The 19273-nt window shown below is 38.2% G+C and overlaps 1 protein-coding gene across 11 annotated transcripts in view; it reads left to right on the top strand.

Annotated features, from left to right (window-relative positions):
• Nucleotides 1-19273, top strand: part of PPP1R9A (protein phosphatase 1 regulatory subunit 9A) — a 310193-nt gene that overhangs the window by 264802 nt on the left and 26118 nt on the right. For 7 of the 11 annotated variants that reach the window (XM_046020338.1, XM_046020337.1, XM_046020344.1 and 4 more), the window contains 2 exons: nt 9753-9910; nt 10412-10709. In XM_046020338.1, coding sequence (XP_045876294.1) covers nt 9753-9910; nt 10412-10709 — 456 coding nt within the window. The remainder of the gene's footprint in view (nt 1-9752; nt 9911-10411; nt 10710-19273) is intronic. The other 4 variants (XM_046020347.1, XM_046020346.1, XM_046020345.1 and 1 more) reach the window with 2 other exon arrangements.

Here is a 19273-nt window from a genome sequence, read left to right as displayed (position 1 = left end):
GTATTTGTGGCCTATTTAGGACTAAAGATTGTTATTCAGAATATACTAAGAATGCAACTAACTTAATAGAAAAATGGACAAACACATAAGCAATCAGTTCACAAAAAAGAAAAACCTTGAATTTGGTAAACATAAGTAAACATTCAACCTCATTAGTAAAAATAAAGTGATTTGCAGGTATAAAGTTTCATAGTAATATGTGAGAGCCAGCATGAAGGAAAAGTCATACAGCTATTTTGCTAAAACAATTTGGTATTGTCCAGTAAAATGGAAGATAACGCAAATTCTGTGGCCCACCAAGTTTGCTTCTACATGTTTATATGCTTCCGGAAGTTCTTGCAAATGTGTACCGAAAGACATGTTCAAACATGCGTAACAATATTGTTCATAAGAATTGCAGAAAAAAGTGAATTAATCCTAGTCATACCTTTCCACATAATGTTGAGCAAACAAAAACGACAATTTGCAGAATATTGAATACTGTTCATTACCATGTATATAAACTTAAAAAGCAAGCAAAATTAGTGTATTTTGTTTAGAGATACTTTTGTGAATAGGTAGGAGAAAAGAGAGGGGCTACACCTAGAAGTGAGGCATAGAGAGGGCTTCACAAATACCAATTTTATTTTGGGGGCTTGATGGTAGGAACATGGGTGTCTTTTTCCTCCTTTTTCTATGGGACTTACATATATAATTTTTTATAAATTAAATATATTAAAATAGGAATGGTTAAGTAACTTAGTTGAAAGTTAAGAATGAGGGGAACCACAAAAGACTTTTGGGGGGGTGCCTGGGTGGCTCAGTGGGTTAAAGCCTCTGCCTTCGGCTCAGGTCATGATCCCAGGGTCCTGGGATCAAGCCCCGCATCGGGTTCTCTGCTCAGCAGGGAGCCTGCTTCCTCCTCTCTCTCTCTCTGCCTGCCTCTCTGCCTACTTGAAATCTCTGTCTGTCAAATAAATAAATAAAATCTTTAAAAAAAAAAAAGACTTTTGGGGGCTTATAATACTTATGATTTAGTAAGGGGAGAAAAGTCAACACCAAGAGACGTTTACATCAATAAGGAGGTTCCTTAGGTCACTGGACTCCTCCAAAAAATCATTTTCTGCTGAGGCTGTAATCATGTGTTGTCTTTGTCCCTTTTGCCTTTCCCTGGGCCCTCAATGTTAGTGGATCTTTCCTGATACCTGTGGATGTGAAGCCGGGCTAGACCCCTACCACCATGTCTGATTTATTTCCTGACGGAGTTTGAGAGTACATTAAGCATTCACTTTTAGCATTGGAACCCAGAATTGTAAAATAAGGTTAAAGGCATGATTAAAGCCAGAATTCATTAAATGGAAAGTCATTAAAAGGAAAGTGAATGCTTGCACTACATTATCAAGAGTGTCTTATACAAGAGCATTAGATACAGAGCAATGAGGTAATTATTCCATGCTGTCACATTGTTTAGTTCTAAATTGGGGCAGGAGAGAATTCTGGAGTGGATTCAAGCTTGCATTTATCATGCATACAGATACAATTTCTTGGTAAACTTTCATCATTTTCATTTTTCCTGAACAAATTATTTGCAGTAACTTTTAATCCCCAATAGATAATTTTGACCATGAAATATTATTGAATTGCACTAATTAAAGGGTGAACATTCCCGGTAAATCACTATGGAAAATTTTAATGAACAAGCCAAATGAATGAGAAATCAATACTTATTGATTGTTTTCTGGCATATCATTAGAGCCAAAATCTGTTCTCTTACTCAAAAAGCAAAGCACCTAAATTGCCTGTCTAGTTTTGTGCAAGTTTTGCATCTGTCTTTGTGTAAGTCATTAAGACTTTTGTTGCCAAATCAAGGAGGCATTCAGGAGGAGGTATTCAGTTGCAAAATGACAACTCTCCTTGGTTCCTATTTCTCACTGCCTCTTTTTAAGTTCACAGAAGTCACCAGACCCTACAGTCCTACTGGTATGCATTAGTATTAGAAGATATATGAAGTTGTTTTGATAGAAAACAAGCTATTATTTCTGAATGAGCTTAAGCTTAGTAGTTCTCTGTCTACTTTAGGAAAACTGGACTGCTTTATATTTTATTTGGGCTTTTAAATTTTGTTTGCTTGGAATCGAACTGTAAGGTAGATTATGATCTGGAAGTAAAGACAATTTTATTTTTTTTTAGAGATTTTATTTGAGAGAGGAATGAGAGCGTGAGAGCAGAGGGATGGGGCAGAGGGGGACGGAGAGGGAGACAGAATCCCAAGCAGACTCCACCCTGAGTGCAGAGCCAGATGCCCGGCTGGATCCCAAGACACTAAGATCATGACCTGAGCCAAAACCAGGAGCCAGAGGCTCAACCTACTGAACCACCCAAGCCCTGGAAGTAAAGACAATTTTAACCTTGAATGTTTGATACAGTTCCTTTTCGAGGAAATTTTCCGAGATAGCTGTATTCTGAAGTGTTCCTACATTTTATAGATAATCCTCGGGTTCACCATGAAATTCTAATTATACAGATTGGGAGATGCTGTATAGTTCTGTTAAGATAAAATTGACTAAAAGAACAGGCTGGGAAATCAGGATGGGAGGATACAAAAGAAGAATGTTGCACGAGTGGTTTCTACGTGTAGCGCATGTTGGCAGGCTCCTGTAAATTTTTCAGGGTGGACACAGATTTCACTGTGCACGCCATCTACCAGCCAAGAGGAAAATACGATCAATCATGGTGTCACAGCCTCTTTAAAATTAAAACCAAACAATAAACAGCTGTTTCTGCAATTAGGCCTAGAAAATTATCTTGTGTGTATGGCTCTGAATAATATTCTAATCATATTGTTTCAGTAGTTATGAGATCCTTGAGGTTTTTTCTATGAATGCAGGACACTAATAGCAAGTTATGACTGAATCCCACTGGACATGAAATAACGTTCTACTTCAGTACTTGACACTAATTATGTCTGAGAACCTACAGGAAATGCCATGTGTTGGGAAACTTAAGAAACATAGAACTTAGAACTTAGGTACACAGAAAACTCTTGTCTGTGAGTTTTGTGATGACAGTAAAGGCCTTAAGACTATCCAAAGAGTCATTTGGTTATTTGATTTGGTTTCACAATTAATGTTTGATTTATTCAAGCAACATTATCAAAGACCTAGTTTTAAAATTTATTTGCAAATCATTGTTAAGGGATCCCGGAATAATATTTAGTTCCTATTTACAAACTTAACTAATTAGCACCTACAAACATTTTAAATTGCTTTTGTAAATTTGTTGTTTGACTTCCTTTTTAAATACTATTTTTAGTGACTGACAATCTTTGCAAGTACTTAAGAAATTCTCATGCATCTGTTATGTTACACTTACAAGTAGTGTAGCCTTTGAGTTTTCTTAACCCTTTTAATGCTGTATGTACATAATTAAGTCTTTCCATAGTTAAAAGGTACTTTCCCGTTAAGGAAGCCAACAACTGTTATTTCAAGTGACTGAGGTTACTTCCTATCAAAGGCATAAGCTTTGAATTCTTCTTACAGTAATCAAAGAAACTGTTACATCATGATACATCATTTGGGGGAGGGTTGTGTACTTAGCATACTTGGGATTACTAATATCCAGAGATTTTCGTAGGCAGCCCCAAATGACAACAACACAGAAGCTTGTTTACTGTTGTCTTGTCAGGGATGCTGTAATGTCAAGAAGAGGACGTTTAAACATCCCACCTTCCTAGACTCAGCTTATGTACGTGACCTCGTGGTCCTACTCGCAGAAGTCTGCAGTTCCCAGCCAGTTTGCCCATTTGATTAGATTTTATAATTCTCTGAATTTAAGGACTTTTCTATCGGATTCTAAAGATGTTTGACAGTGAAGGAAACCTAAGATACTGCATGCCTTTCCCTGCTGTCTAACCGTGAATTATTCTTTAATGTTCTTGGAATCAACAACTCTTACAAGTGTTGTAAATGATACTGATGGAATTTAGGAACCCTCACATAGTTTTTTTTTTTCTTTTCTTTTTTTGGAGATAAGTTTGCAGCCCTTATCTCCAGGGGCAGGTCTAGTGGCATTACTAAAGAGTCAGGGGCAACAGTGTCTGACCTCTCTGCCCTCTTGAGAACAGGAGGTGGTGGGTTCATAAGCTGAAGACGGCTACGTTGGGCATCAGATGGCACCTGGAGAGGCATTACACACCGAAATAGATAACCAAATTATGTTCAAAGGCCACACAGATAGTTTTGAGGTTGCATTTATTGACAAAGTTGTTTAAAAAAGGGGGGGGGATGGGGCACCTGGGTGGCTCAGTGGGTTAAAGCCTCTGCCTTCGGCTCAGGTCATGATCCCAGGGTCCTGGGATCGAGCTCCACATCGGGCTCTCTGCTCCTCAGGGAGCCTGCTTCCTCCTCTCTCTCTGCCTGCCTCTCTGCCTAGTTGTGATTTCTCTCTGTCAAATAAATAAAATATTTTAAAAAAGGGGGGGAATTCTTCAATATTTTTCAAACATTAACCAATGAAATGTATAGTTCATACAACAATAATCTCAGACCTACTGAAGAGATTAGGGAACAGCAACCATCTTCTGCTTGTTCTGAAATGGTAAGGAATCAGCTTCCTAAAATTTCAGAAACACTACTTGGGGTATAAAATGTGTCCGCTCTTAGGCAACCATAAGGAAAGCAACGCAATGAATTGAGTTCAGGGTGAGAGTGGCCTGTGGGTGTGTTCTTAAGTAAGGTGCTGTCATGAGAGGAGATGAAGTTGTGCAACTTGCTCTCATATTACCGTATCCGATTCAATACATCTTTGCCGGGCCATGCTGAAACAAAGTAGTGACTGGAAGCTAAGCCATAGGGCCCCGATCAAGCCAGGTCATCTGGTCGTCAGGAGAGCAGCAAGGCAGGCCCACAGGCTCCACAGACGTAATTGGAAGAGCAGCCCTTTCACCTGGGGCAGGCTGATAGTCACACAGATTTTGACAGAGTTTCCCAGACTAATAACAAGATCTGGGCATTCCGAGTCCTAAAACACCAGAGCTCTCGGATTAGAGTGGAATTAAGATGTCTGTAAAAGAAAATGTACTGAATGTGCGGGTTGTTTTTCTTAGTCTGTTTTGTTTTTACTAATTTTACATCTATAAGTAATATATAAACACACAAAAAATACATATAATACCAAAAAAATTAACATTACAAATAGGTTTAAAGTACCTGTTGGCCAAGATCTCCAAATCTGATACCTTCTTTGGAGGTCACCACCATCGTCAGTATGAAGTACATTCCTTCGGGTCTTCCTCTGTTAAATCACATGCATCTACTTATCCTCAATTATAAATTATAAAATTATAAAAATATTTAAAATGAATGTACATGTGGTTCTGCAGCTTGCTTTAGTCATGTGAGACTATCTTGCTAACCTTTCCGTGTCAGTAAATGCACACGTTGAGTGCTTCCGTAGCCGTCGCTCTTCCAAGCATGGCATATCCATGAATGCATTTGGTTCTCGCAGCAACGCCACTCTCAGTGCTGTGTTACCATCGTGCCCATTTTGCAGTTGCGGATGCTAAGGGACAGAGAGGTTAAAGAAATTGCCCAATTTAGTGACTGGAGCCGCCGATCTGGATTCTGTTTGAGAGAGACTAACTGCAGGTCACTGTCATGGTAACTGTTTTTCACCACCTCTCTGAGATACATAAACCTACCTCTGAATGCAGGGCATAGCAACCCCCAAACCCGCAGGCCCATATTGTGTGAAGGTGCAGTGACTGTGAGTGATCCGCGGCTACTGTTCAAATTTTCAATTGCCACCAAGTGGCTCATGCTCAGCACTGTACTTGATTACAGCGAAAGTGAGATCATAGAGACAGGACTGTTTTTGAGGAGAATAATGCCCTTAAGAATGCAGAGCAGCCTCCATGTCATGCTGCCCCCTTCCCCTCCTTCCCCGGCCATCTCTGTCTGATCTGCAGGCCGTGTTCCATTTACGTCAAAAATAACGTCAACCTAGTGAAAAAATGGAATGACTCACAGCCTTACTGGAGGGAACTTGTTGCTGTGTGATAGGATATATAACATCCTATTTCACAGAACGTTTTTCATAACAGCTGTTAAAATCATAATCGAATCCATTAAATTTTTTTCAAGGATGCAATTCGAAGCAATATTGAAGCTGATCTTAAAAGGCAGGTGCACTGAGGTCGAGTCCCACCCACGCAGCACTGCTCTGTCATGAGCCACTTCGTATCTTTGCTGTTTGTCTGTCTGTATTTGTTAACCCACTCGAGTCTGCCCATCTTTTGTATTTCTAGCTGCCTTTGAGTCAGAGTTGGGCTCCCCCCACCACCACCCCAGAGACTGGAGGGTTGATAAAACGGAATAGAGAAGGAAAGGAGAAATGAAAAGGAAATTTCCCTCTGATTCTTATGGACAACAGAACACAACAGTTGGAGAGAAGGGGTCGAGGAAGAACCCAGGTCTTGGCTTTATAAAAGCAGTGTTAGGTTATTGATGAAGTTCTCAGTTGAGAGTGAATGACAGTGAGAGAACATGGCCACCTAAACCCTTTCATTCAGTAGCGTATGACTTAGCCATGTGGAGCCGGTTGGATTTTTTCTGCGACATTGTTATCCTCAAAACTGGCAGCTAATTTTTTTAAAAAAGATTTTATTTATTTATTTGACAGAGAGAAAGACAGCGACAGAGGGAACACAAGCGGGGGTGGGGAGGGGAGCAGCAGAGGGAGAGGGAGAAGCAGGCTTCCCACAGAGCAGGGATCCCAATGCAGGGCTCGATCCTAGGACTAAGCCGAAGGCAGATGCTTAAAGACTGAGCCACCCAGGCGCCCTGACAGCTAAGTTTTTGATGTAAGAATTTTACTCCTTGGATAAATATAAAACCTAATAAAATCCCTCAGGTTTCTTTCTAAGATACTATATACTTCTGGAGATTTGCAAAATTAGAATCTGATGTGTATTTTTGTTTGGAACATAAAGTAAGACTAAAACAAAGACTCTATGATGGCACAAGGTCACTTGTGAAGTTTACTTTCAGAATTGAGAATGACCTTCCAGAAGGCTGATAAGCACTTTTTTTTTTTTAAGATTTTATTTGTTTATTTGAGAGAGAGAGAGAGAGCAAGCAGGGGGAGGATCAGAAGGAGAGGGAGAAACAGACTCTTTGCTGAGCACAGAGCCTCGCACAGGGCTGGATCCCAGGACCCTAAGATCATGACCTGAGGCAAAATCAAGGGTCTGATGATTAACTGACTGAGCCACCCAGGCACCCCAAGAGAACAGGCTTCTGAGGACTGAGCTCTATCCTGCCTCATCCACAGATTAGCTGTGTGATGCAGTTAGTAATCTTCTTTGAGCCTTGTTTTTCCTAACTGGAAAGGAAAGCGGAGATAGAATCCCTAAGGTTCTTTTGAGCTGCAATATTCTGATTCTTGAGCAACATGGTAGAAAAAGATAGCTTCTGGTTACCCATCCACATAAGTCCTATACACAGTTTCCTTCTCTCGCTCATAGCTCCTCTAACACTCCGGAGGGCGATGTAGCTTGCTAGCTCCAGACTTCCTGCTGTTGAAGTGAAAGTTCTCCACTCCACTCCATTTTTCTGGCTCTTTACTTAAAAAACATTCATTCTCGGGATGGAATATATAAATTGCTGATTGGCTGATTGGTAAATTCATGAAGCACTGCTAAAAGCCTCGTGTTCCGGTCCTCAAAAATCCTCGATTGGATGCAGTGTGTTGTTGGCCGCTTGGACAGCGGACTTAAGGCACTGCTTTTCCAGCTGACTTCATCTTCGGTAGATGTAATTCCATATGTCTACCTAGTGCTAGCTGATATTAAAGCAGGTGTTCTAGACCACTCTTTGGAAGTTGTTGGATATGAGTACCAGGCAAATTCATGAATAGTAATAGAGCCGGAAGTCCCAGAATAATTCTCTGCCCTTGAAACCCTGCTAATAAGTAGCTCTCATGTTCCCTTACTTTATTTCTTCAGCGCCTAGTGGTGGAGTAGCTTCTGCAATTCTGGATGTTGGGTGCTACATTGGGTCCTCCGGGGCCAGGATTCTATTGCAAAAGGAGCCATGTTGACAAAAGGAGAACAAGCTTCTTCCTTGAGTCTTCTTGTCACCCAGTAACCAACACTGTTACAAAGCAACCGAATAAGAAATCCGAGAATTACTTTTTTCTATAATTTTCAACGTCTCTTCCTTTTTATGCTTTCTTAATACATATGTGGAAGATAAGTATATTCTATATGTAGCCAATTGGAGAAATTGTGTTTCCTAGAAAAGTCACATTATATGTGATTTTACAACGAAAAACATTTGAACTGTAATGGCAGGAAAATTCTTTTTCTAGTAACTTGTTCAACCCTAGCTAAATTTGGAGGGCACAGACTAGTAGCCTGAGAGTCAAAAAACAAGAAAAGTCATGGCAGCTCATCAACCAGCCATGCAGATGAGGGCAAGTTACTCAAGTTCTCTCAACTTCTGGAGAGGATAAAACATAACTCGGTGGCTCTGTTGCATGGGGTTGTGAGGAACGTGTGAGATGGTGTGTGCGACTGCTTTGTGTTACAGAAGATACAGTCCACATACAAGATAGATAAACTATGAAACGGGCTTGTATGACAGTCTAATTATATTATTGCTTTCATCTGTGTGGTATTCCCACATTTTACATGTAAACAGGAGCTTGTAAGGTTGATTATCTCTCAATTATCACAACTAATGAACTCTTAATCGGCAGCTGCAGGTTTAGATTTTATTGAAAGGAAGAAATTAAAGTGATCAAGGAGATTATTTTTCCTCCATTGACATGTAAACAATGAAAAGATGACTAATTAGAAAATATTTAGCTGTCCTTTATAAATACCTGAATAGTCTGACTTTTTTGAATATTCACTTTTCTTTCAAATATAGGAAATGAAGAGTCAGAACCTTTCATAAATATTGTCACTCAGTGGATGTATCTCCTAGGGAAAATATGTTTAATATCATTTGTTAGAATCATATGCCAAATGCAAAGTTCCACAGGTAAGAGAGGCGCAACCTGAGATGCTTCCTGGTTCTGCTTTTATGATATATTTAGAGCACACCTTCGTAATAACACTGTGAAACGGTATTTCCTCCAGTAATGCTACTGTAAGAAATTGGTTTATTCATTAATATCAGTACACATTAATTTTCTGCAACTCAGTTATAAGCTTTATTTTTAATAATTTAAATCCAGAAGCACCTAATTAATTCTGTGAACATTATGACTTCATTTAGTGACTGCCATTCAAAAAAGATAAAACAGGATTGATGATCAAACTACATTTTTTTAAGGAGCAGGATTCCAGCAAATTCAACCTGAGAAGGACTTTTCCTCAGCCAACGCCTATGTAAATCAATGGGTAACCTTTCCTTTTCCCTTTGGGAATGGTGACTTGGAGTCCTGACGTGGGACTTAGGGCCGCAAAATTAAAGGTAGTGAGAGGCAGACCACAGAGGACCACGCTGGCTCTTTGAATGTCAGATTTTTTTTTGGTGCCTTGGTCACCTTTCGTGTTGGTTTCTTCCATTAGGCTTTGTACATTTCTCCTAAATCTCACAGACTTGTTTGTTACCCGTGGGATAGCAGAGAGTCTGGCGTGGTTGTCACCTATTTTTTTCCCGGTGTTAATGATAACCTTGAGATTTTTGTTACCAGGGCCTGTGGTCTCTTTGATGATCCTCTCCAAAGGTTCCCTCACCGATTATTTTGCTTTATTCTTTCCTTAGACTTGAATGAGGCAATCCCAGAGACAGAGCGCCTGGATTCAAAAGCACTGAAAACCCGAGCCCAGCTCTCTGTGAAGAACAGACGCCAGAGGCCCTCTAGGACAAGACTCTATGACAGTGTCAGTTCAACAGATGGGGAAGATAGTCTGGAGCGAAAGGTGAGCTGACTGATTTCTGACTTGCAGTGTCGAGCTGTCTCCTTGTTCCTACAGCTTTTTGAAGATGATTTTTCTGCAGCCAGATTCTATGCCCTAGATGGAAACAGCTGGAGTAGTTCACTGTTTTGTCTCCTAAATTTTTGCTCAACTCGATAAATTGTAATTCAGCTTATTTCTGTACTCATTCAATGAACTAACCCAAGACATTATCCCTATTGTCATATTTCATGATGGTGTTTTTATATTCAGTTGTTGGTTTTACCTAGTGGGAAATAAGGAAGGTACAAGTAATTGTTTCTATATGTCTTAGGTGTCTGTTTTAGCTACAATGGTAATATGCTGAACTGTTGTAAACTACACAGTCTCATCTGTAAACCCACAAAAAAATTGGTTTTCAAGGGAAAATTTTTTACTAAAAAAGTTTGGTCTGATTTCAAAGTAAGTATTCCTGGAGCTGATGCTCAGCGGCATAACCTCCTTTATAATCTCTTATACCAACAGCCTGCAAACAGTTTCTATAACCACACGCACATTTCCAAATCACTTCTGCCCAAGGGTTTGAGAACTTCTCCAGAATCAGATTCTGGTGCTCCATCCCTCACTCCAATGGCTGGCAGTGTGCCCTTCTCATCTGACCACATAGCTGAATTTCCAGAGGGACCACTGAGCCCAGAAAAGGAACCTTCCTCCCTTATTTGGGGAGATACTTCACTCTCCTCTCCTTCAAAATCTGATCATGATATGGAAGAATCTCCATGCCACCATCAAGCCACCACCAAGAAAACACCACAAGAAAAAGGTACCGTTGATTTTTGTTGTTGTTTTGATTTTGGCTTGTCTATCTTCACTAACTCCTTGATTTGTAGAATATAAAAACAGTTTTTTTTGGTCATAGTCGTAAATCCTTTGTCTTCTCACACCTAATAATTAATATTGCTTTCTTTTTATGTTGTGGGATAAGGCCCGTGACTCTCCCATTTTATTTATTTATTTTGTTTATTTATCTTTTCCTACCAGGTTAGTATTTTTACTTCTTTCACTGTCCACAAGTTTACTACTATTGAAGGAAATTCTTCAGGAGGCCTACTAGAGATTTTGTAGAGTAGCAGCCCAGAGTTTTAATAAACACTTAACATACTCACATTGGGGAAAAAGAAGTGTATATAATATATATGTTAAAGTATGTATGTATATAATATCTATAAAAATACATTACATATATACATATACATATTTATACACATATGTGGGGTGTGTGTGTGTGTGTATATATATGTGAAGATGAAAGCAGTATAAGTTTTAAACCATTAATTGGTTTTTATTTAGAAGAAGTTTTCACAGTAATGATGTATTACAGAAATGGTGACAGGAAAGCTATGACAAAGATAATACAGAGAGATTAATCAATTAAATTTTAAAATAAGCTCCTAGAATTAATACCAAAATTTTGTAGTCATATCAATAGACTTTCATCATTTTAATTTACAGAAGAAATAAATTCTCATTCAACAAGTTAAATGATACAGAGATGTATAAAGATTAGGTTCACTCTTTTCCTACCATGTCTGATGTGTCTCTTTATAGTAACCAAGTAAAGGTTATATTATGAGTCATATCTGAAATACAAGTAAGTATATGTTACGTGTATTTGCATGCATGCGCACATGTGTGTGCGTGTGTGTGTGTAGATGTAAAAACGAAAGTACTTTTTAGTATGCTTGTGTTTTGTTTTGTGTCCTTTTTTTTTTTACAAAAATGAATCATACAAGTTACGTGACTCTGCAGTTTTGTACATGATAATATTTTATGGACATTCCCCTAAGACAATATACCCAAATTAAATGATAAGAGACTCTTATGTAGTGAGCTTATAACATAACTGAGACAACTATTCTGATATCGGTGGACATTTAGGCTATATTCTAGGTTTCTTTTTGTATATTGCTTGTTTGTTTACCACTTTGAAAGAAGTTACAACAAGTATTTGTATATTTTTTTAATTTTTATTTATTTATTTGACAGAGAGAGAGAGAGACAGTGACAGAGGGAGTGGGAGTGGAGAATGACAGGGGGAGTGGGAGAATGAGAAGCAGGCTTTCCACCAAGCAGGGAGCCCGATGCAGGGCTGGATCCGAGGGCTCTGGGATCATGACCTGAGCCAAAGACAGACACTCTAAGGACTAAGCCACCCAGGTGCCTCAGCATTTGTATATCCTCGTATACTGGACACTTTTACTTCTTTAGAATACGTTTTCAAAAGTCGAATTGGTTAGTCAGAGTATATTGTGCTCAAGAGAAAAATGTATAGCTTTAAATTACTTTATTATTAAAAATAAAGACTGAAAATAAATAAATATTCAAACTAATAGGAACAGAACAACTAAAAGGTAGGGGGAAAAGCAGAAAATAGAAAGGAGCAGGTAAGAGATATAAGCTGAATTTAATTTTTAATGAAATGAAAAACCGATTCTTTTTTTTAATTTTTATTTTTTTATAACATATAATGTGTTATTAGCCCCAGAGATACAGGTCTGTGAATCGCCAGGTTTACACACTTCACAGCACTCACCATAGAACATACCCTCCCCAATGTTCATAACCCCACCTCCTCCCCCCCAGCAACCCTCAGTTTGTTTTGTGAGATTAAGAGTCTCTTATGGTTTGTCGCCCTCCTGATCCCATCTTGAAAAACCCATTCTTAATCCCCCTTCCCCCCCCAAAATATTGTAACAGTATTTAATTATTCTAGCTAAAAGTGAAGAGCCACTTGGAAGGACACAGTAAGAAAAAAATAGAGAAACAAACAAAAAAAAATGTGGCATTGGAAATAAAGGACATACAGAGATTAAAGTAATTTTTTTTTTTTACAGATAAATGTGAACTCAGTAGATTTAAAAACCTAAAGGAAATGGAGTTCTTTACAAAATTAGTCTATTCAAATTGTCTAAGAGAAAAACTTGGATAAATCAATAATCACAGAAACACGAAATGGGTTTTTATAAACACTTCCATTTAGAAAGTTACCAGAGCCAGGTGGTTTTATAACTGAATTCTGCCTAACCTATTAAAAAAAAAACAAAAACAAAACCAGATAGGCTCTATTTTATGCTAGTTATCCCAGGTAGGGTGTTTATCATTTATTCAAGTAGCTGGAGTCCTAAAAACTAGTAAAGCCAGTGTAGAAAAAGGAAATCTTATGCATGTAGATTCATTTTAACTATGATGCTAATCAGTTGAATCCAGGAGTGCAAGTTAATTATATTCCATAATCAGGTAGTAGTACTGATTCTGAAAATGTAATAGTTTACATTAGAAAATCTAACAATATAAATCATCATATCAACAAAGGAAAGGGAAGGTGTTACAATATCAATGGAAGTCGAGAGGCATTTGGTATAATTCTTCAGACATTTTCAGTAAAAACTTGCTAAAGTAAAAATGGAATTAGAAAAAAATTTCTGAATATGATTGGTTACTTACCAGCAATCAACTACTAAATAGTGAATCTTAAACCATTTGCACAAGAATTAGGAATAAGACATGAATGCCAACTACCACCACGATTTTCAAGTCTGTTTTTGAGACTTCCTAATTGCAGGAACATCAAATAATAAGTACAAATTTGAAATAGTAAAGACAAAAGTATCTTTATTTAAGAATTATATGAATATTCATCTAAAAGATTAAGTGGCCAGATATAAAATAAATATATGAAATTAATATCTTCATGAGGGTAACGGTGAAGTGTCTACAACTTACTTTGAAATGCATTTGAAAATTAATGGATTAATGGATGACTAGAGGGACGGCTATATGATAAAGCATATGTAGTAAAATGGAAATTGTAGAATATAGGTAGTGGATATACATTTATTCACTATAAAATTTTATCTTTTGAAAAAAACTGAGTGGTAGAAAGGAATGTCGTTTTTGTCTACACTGATGTAAAGATTTGCTACAACAGATATTTTTGTGGAACTTGATAACCTGATCCTAAATTTATAAGAAAAGAGAAATGGCTAGGAATACCTGAGACGTGTGTGTGTGTGTGTGTGTGTGTGTGTGTGTACCTTATTTTATGACAGCTGGTGGGTGGATCTATGGAGATAGAATGGATGTTTTTTACAAATTGCTCTGGGACAATTGGTTATCTGTATTTTTAAAAATTACATTAGATACTCCCCATACCTTGCAAAACAACCTATTCAAGTTGGATTTAAGACTTAACTGGAAAGTAACTGGAAAATACAAACTATTTAACTTTTAAAAGACTGTATAGAATATTTTTGTGACTTTGGGTAGACAAGGATTTCTTAAACAAGACACAAAGGAAAAGAAAGAAAGAAAAAATTAGTAACATCAGATGATACTAAAATTAGGAACTTCATTTCTCAAACACACAACAAAGAATCCCACAAAAGTGGAGAAGATATTTACTGTCTGTGTAACTAACACAAAGTTAGCATCTAGATTATGTAAATAACTTGTATCAGTCACCTGGAAAAGACAAATGATACAGGAGATAATATATAATGTCCTGAACAGGCACTTCATAGAAAATGAAAACCAAAAGGCCAAAGTATTTATGAAAGATGTTCAACTGCATTAGTAATCGGGAAAGTATGAGACAAACCAGATGAGATACCATTTTATACCTACCACATTGCCATAAATATTAAAGTCTGATGTTACCAAATGCTGGAAACTATGTGAAACAACCAGAGACAGAAGAGTTTTCATTGTGCAGGTGGAAGTGTAAATTGGGGCAAGCTCTTGGGAAACAATTTGGCATTGACCTAGTAAGGGTGAAAGTGTGCGTGCCCTTGACCCAACCAGGTCCTACACTTGCCTACTGAGAATCATGTACAAGAGTATTCATAGCAGCCCTACTGTGTGATCAAAAACAACAAACAACTGGGAAAACCTAAAAACTGATAACTACTGGAATAATCACTAGTAAAATAGTTAAATAAATTGTAGTATAATCATATGATGAATCTGTGCAGCAGGGAGAATGAATTGAACCACACTGAAACATAACAGGCATGAATCTCTAGAACGAGACATTGAGAGAATAAACCAAATTGCAGAAGAATCACTGTGGTTCTATTTAGATAGTGCTAAAAAGTGAATTACTTAGAGATACAAACAAAATGCTGAGGTTGTAAGTGGGAATGACAAAAGTCAGTCCACCAAGTATGTGGAAGGGCATACTAGGGACTTTGTAGGTAGAATCTGTAGTGAGGGTTGTGGGGAATAAATGAAATGGGTGTTTGCTTTATTGTTTTTTTTTACATGCTCTACAACTATCTAATAAATACTCTTGGTTACAGTAGTCAATAAGCATAATAAAGGACCCTATATAGAAAGTTAATTGATGGACTTTAATATACAGGTAGCTTCAAAGAATTTTTAAAGAGTCAAAAATTGGCAAAAGAAATAAACTGTTGGTGGGGCACCTGGGTGGCTCAGTGGGCTAAAGCCTCTGCCTTCGGCTCAGGTCATGATCCCAGAGTCCTGGGATCGAGCCCTGCATCGGGCTCTCTGCTCAGCAGGGAACCTGCTTCCCTTCCTCTCTTTCTGCCTGCCTCTCTGCCTATTTGTGACCTCTGTCTGTCAAATAAATAAATAAAATCTTAAAAAAAAAAAAAAAACTGTTGGTTCACTGAAGAGAAAATTTGCATTGCTTATAGGAAAAGATGATCAGCTCACTAATGATCAGAGAAATGATCACTTAAATTAGATACCACTGGATTGCCAAAGTTTTAAAGAATTCATGAGCTAAGGACGCCTGGGTGGCTCTGTTGGTTAGGCGTCTGCCTTCAACTCAGTTCATGATCTCAGGGTCCTGCTCCGTGAGGAGCCTGCTTCCCCCTCTGCCTGCTGCTCCCCTTGTTTGTACTCTCTCTCTGTCAAATAAATAAATCTTAAAAAAATAATAATAATAATTCCAACAACTAGTGCTAGCAGTGATGTGAGATACACTCATACTTTGCAGGTGTGACTGTACATACTGTATTTTTGAAAAGTGCATACCCATCTGTCTCTACCCGATCAAAAATTATAATCTTTCTAAAAATAACCTCATGAACATAGAAATACATTTGATTTGGGGGACTCAACCTGTTTCTGACACTTGCGAAGCACCGTAGCTTTATTCTTGATCTTTTCCCTTTGGTTTCCTTTCCCGAGTCTATTCATTGCTGGAATTACTTTCCACAGACTGGTCCTAAGCACAGCTCTTCTAGGAGTTTTGGGATAAAAATTACGTACTTACAAAGTAAAAAAAAAAAAAAAATACTAGTAGAAGCAAAAGAAGATATGTCGAGCCTGCTAATTCATCAAAGGTAGTTCTCAAGTTGGTGGAGGACTTGCATGGTTGATATTTACCTACTTTCAAAAGAATTAAAGACTTCAAAAACTGTCATTTATTCACTCAAACTATGGACTCAAATAGCACTTTCATAGTGCTGTTTTGTGGCAAGCCCTCTATCATCTCTTTGGAAAACTACATATAGACCTTAATTGGTCCATAAGAAGACCAAACAACAGACACATGTATTTTGGAGATAGAGGTTAATACTCGGTGGTCTGCTATTTGAGTTTATCAGGCATAACTAGCTATTTGAGAGAAGTTACATTATAGTCAGGGAGAGTGGGTCACTCACACTTGAGATATGGCCCCCCCCCCGAATTTTTTTAAGTGGCAAAGTATTATCTAGATTAGGTCTCTCTTTTACTTCTCATTTTTTTTAATGCTTCTTTAAAGTCAGCAGATGGGAGAAGTAGTACATGGATTTGCATTGTGCTCCGCAGTCTACAAACAGCAATGTAGGAGTCAAATGTGAGAATTCCACCCTTTTCCCAATGCCTCCCTTATTTGCTACTCTTCCTTTTTTTGGAATTTCCACTCTCGGTGGAAGTAAGCAGGAACTGAGATAGAAGATGGGTAGCTTCTTCTCGAGAAACCAAGTACTTGGGCTTTCCCCCCTTCAGTCTTCCTGGGCTGATTGTCTTTCTGGGGAACAGGGAAGAAGCAGTTCATTGAGCTTTGATAAAATATGAACTTTATCAATAGTCAGTTACTAGTACAGTAGCCACTGGTACATACTATGATCAGATAAAAGAGTGCCTCACGTTCCTTTCTTTCCCACTAAAAAGTTTCCAGCCTTGAAGAGTTTTCATTGCCTTCCCTGTTCATTGACATTAATCCATTCATTGATGTATTTATTAAACAAATAGTTATTGAGCAGTTACTGAGTCAGGCTGTTGTGCTAAGGATTAAATGTATGAGGACTGACAAGATTCCATCTTTACCCTCAAGGAGTTTGCTGACTAGAGTCAGTCTGTCTGCCTCTTCTCTCTCGCTCTCTCTCTCTCTCTTTTTCTCATTGCTAGTTTGTTTTGTAACATCTTGTCTCTGATATCCCACCATCAGTGACTGGGAAGGCCCTATTCTCTCTTGCCTTCCGGTCTCAGGCTCTGTAACACCTGGAAAGACATCAAAGAGACCTTTAGTTAACTGACTGTCAGTCAGCAGCCCATTACCAATTGGTACCTCAAAAGTCAAAGGTCTAGCCCTCAGTTTTCTAAGTCCAGAAACTCAATAATACAATTCAGATTTAATCAAGTCCAAAGTGTCTGATTCTTGCTGCTCTAACTTAGAAAACACTGATTTCTAGGCCAAAATACTTACTTTTCTGATTTAGTTTGGGAAGTACAGCTGACATAATACCCAGCATCCTTCATATGTTCTGTTCTCTCTCCCATGGGTTGGTAGGTTCATAAATCAGAAAGCTGCTCAGCAGGCATAAAATGGGAGTTAAATTACCTGGATGTGTGTATGGAATATGCTCGTTTGACTGGGCTGACTGATGAATGGCCCATTTCATGGCAGCACCCCTGCTATTTGGGCACTTTTGTGTCCCTCCAGGACTCTCCCTCCCTACTTCCCAAGATGCAGACCACAGTATTTTAAAATGTTACAACATTGCAGGGGATGATACAGTATGGATTAACAGACTCAGATCTACCTTCTCTGTCCTCAAAATCCAATTTGAGGAATAACATCCTATAAAATTCTTGAGTCCCTGGCTATATTCAGAGCTGGACTCAGCAGAGGTCAGGTATGGTTAACCTTATTTCCCTCTGTGTGTTGGTGTGTTTGTTCACATGTGAGGTTCTTAGAACTCATTGGCTCATCTTTAGAGGAGCTAGAGTGAACTCAGTCAGTAAGACCTCATATTTACATTCTTGCCTAACACTTCACTCCAGGGAAATTCTGATCTTCTTCAAACCCAGGTTAAATCTCATCTCCTTTAGAGGACTCTTAGTATACTCTCCGCATTCCCAGGCAGAGGGAATTATTCTCTTCTCTCTGATCCCACAGAAATTTTCACACTGTTGCTTCTCATTCATCTTTTCATCTTCATATTCTTGGTCCCCAGCAAAGAGTATGGCATGTAATTGATGTTTCATAATTTTCTTTGATAACCAGTGCAGGAGGTCTCTCCAGATAGCCAATGCAGGTCATCAAACCAAATCTGGCTGCCATGTGTTATTATAAGTAAAGTCTTCTGGGAACACAGCCACACTTATTTATCTATATCCTGTCTACACTCGTGCCACAATAAGCAACTGTATAGCCTCAAATCTCAAATATTTGTTATCTGGCTTTACAGAAAAGCTTGCTGGCCCCTGGTCTAGGCATTCATTTCCTCCTACTCATCATTGCTGGGTAAACTCTGAACATGTCTTAGTCCCTGATTGCCATTTATCTAGATTTTTTAGAAATAATATGCCATTATTTTTGGTTGGTTAAGTTACTACAAGGTAGTAATTAATTTACGGCTGTACTTGCCTGCAGTTTCAAGGCTAACAATGTGCTGGTATTACTGAACAACTAATTGAAGTTGGCTGTTTTCTAAATTGTGTCGATACCACATTCACAAATCATCATTTTGTTGTCATATTTGAGGAACCTCAGTGGAAAGTGGGGTAGAAAGAGCCCCATGGTAGCTGGGTAAATGATAAACATCTAACCCCATTTCAGTTAAAGCAAGAGGAAGTATAAGATTATTTCCAGAGGTTTGTAAGACAAGTTATATGACCGTAGAAAGCATGACAATATTTTTCTCATGCTTATTCTTTGAATAACCTAATAATAACATTTTGGTTTCTAGACTTCCATAGCAGTGGACCTTTGTTCAGGCAAGGTTAAGAAGAGTAAATTAAGTACTATCAGCTTTCTACTTATGATTTCTAGGGATTCTAAGTTTATATGTGGCTATTCGCACATTGCCTGACACAAAACATGCCTTCAAAAGTATTTGCTGAATTAATGTCCTAGCAAATAGAACCGGC

This window comes from Meles meles, chromosome 10, assembly GCF_922984935.1.
Source record: "Meles meles chromosome 10, mMelMel3.1 paternal haplotype, whole genome shotgun sequence".
In the NCBI taxonomy this organism is placed as follows: Eukaryota; Metazoa; Chordata; class Mammalia; order Carnivora; family Mustelidae; genus Meles; species Meles meles.
The sequence above is the reverse complement of the archived record's forward strand: the minus strand, read 5'-3'. Positions and strand labels throughout refer to the sequence as shown.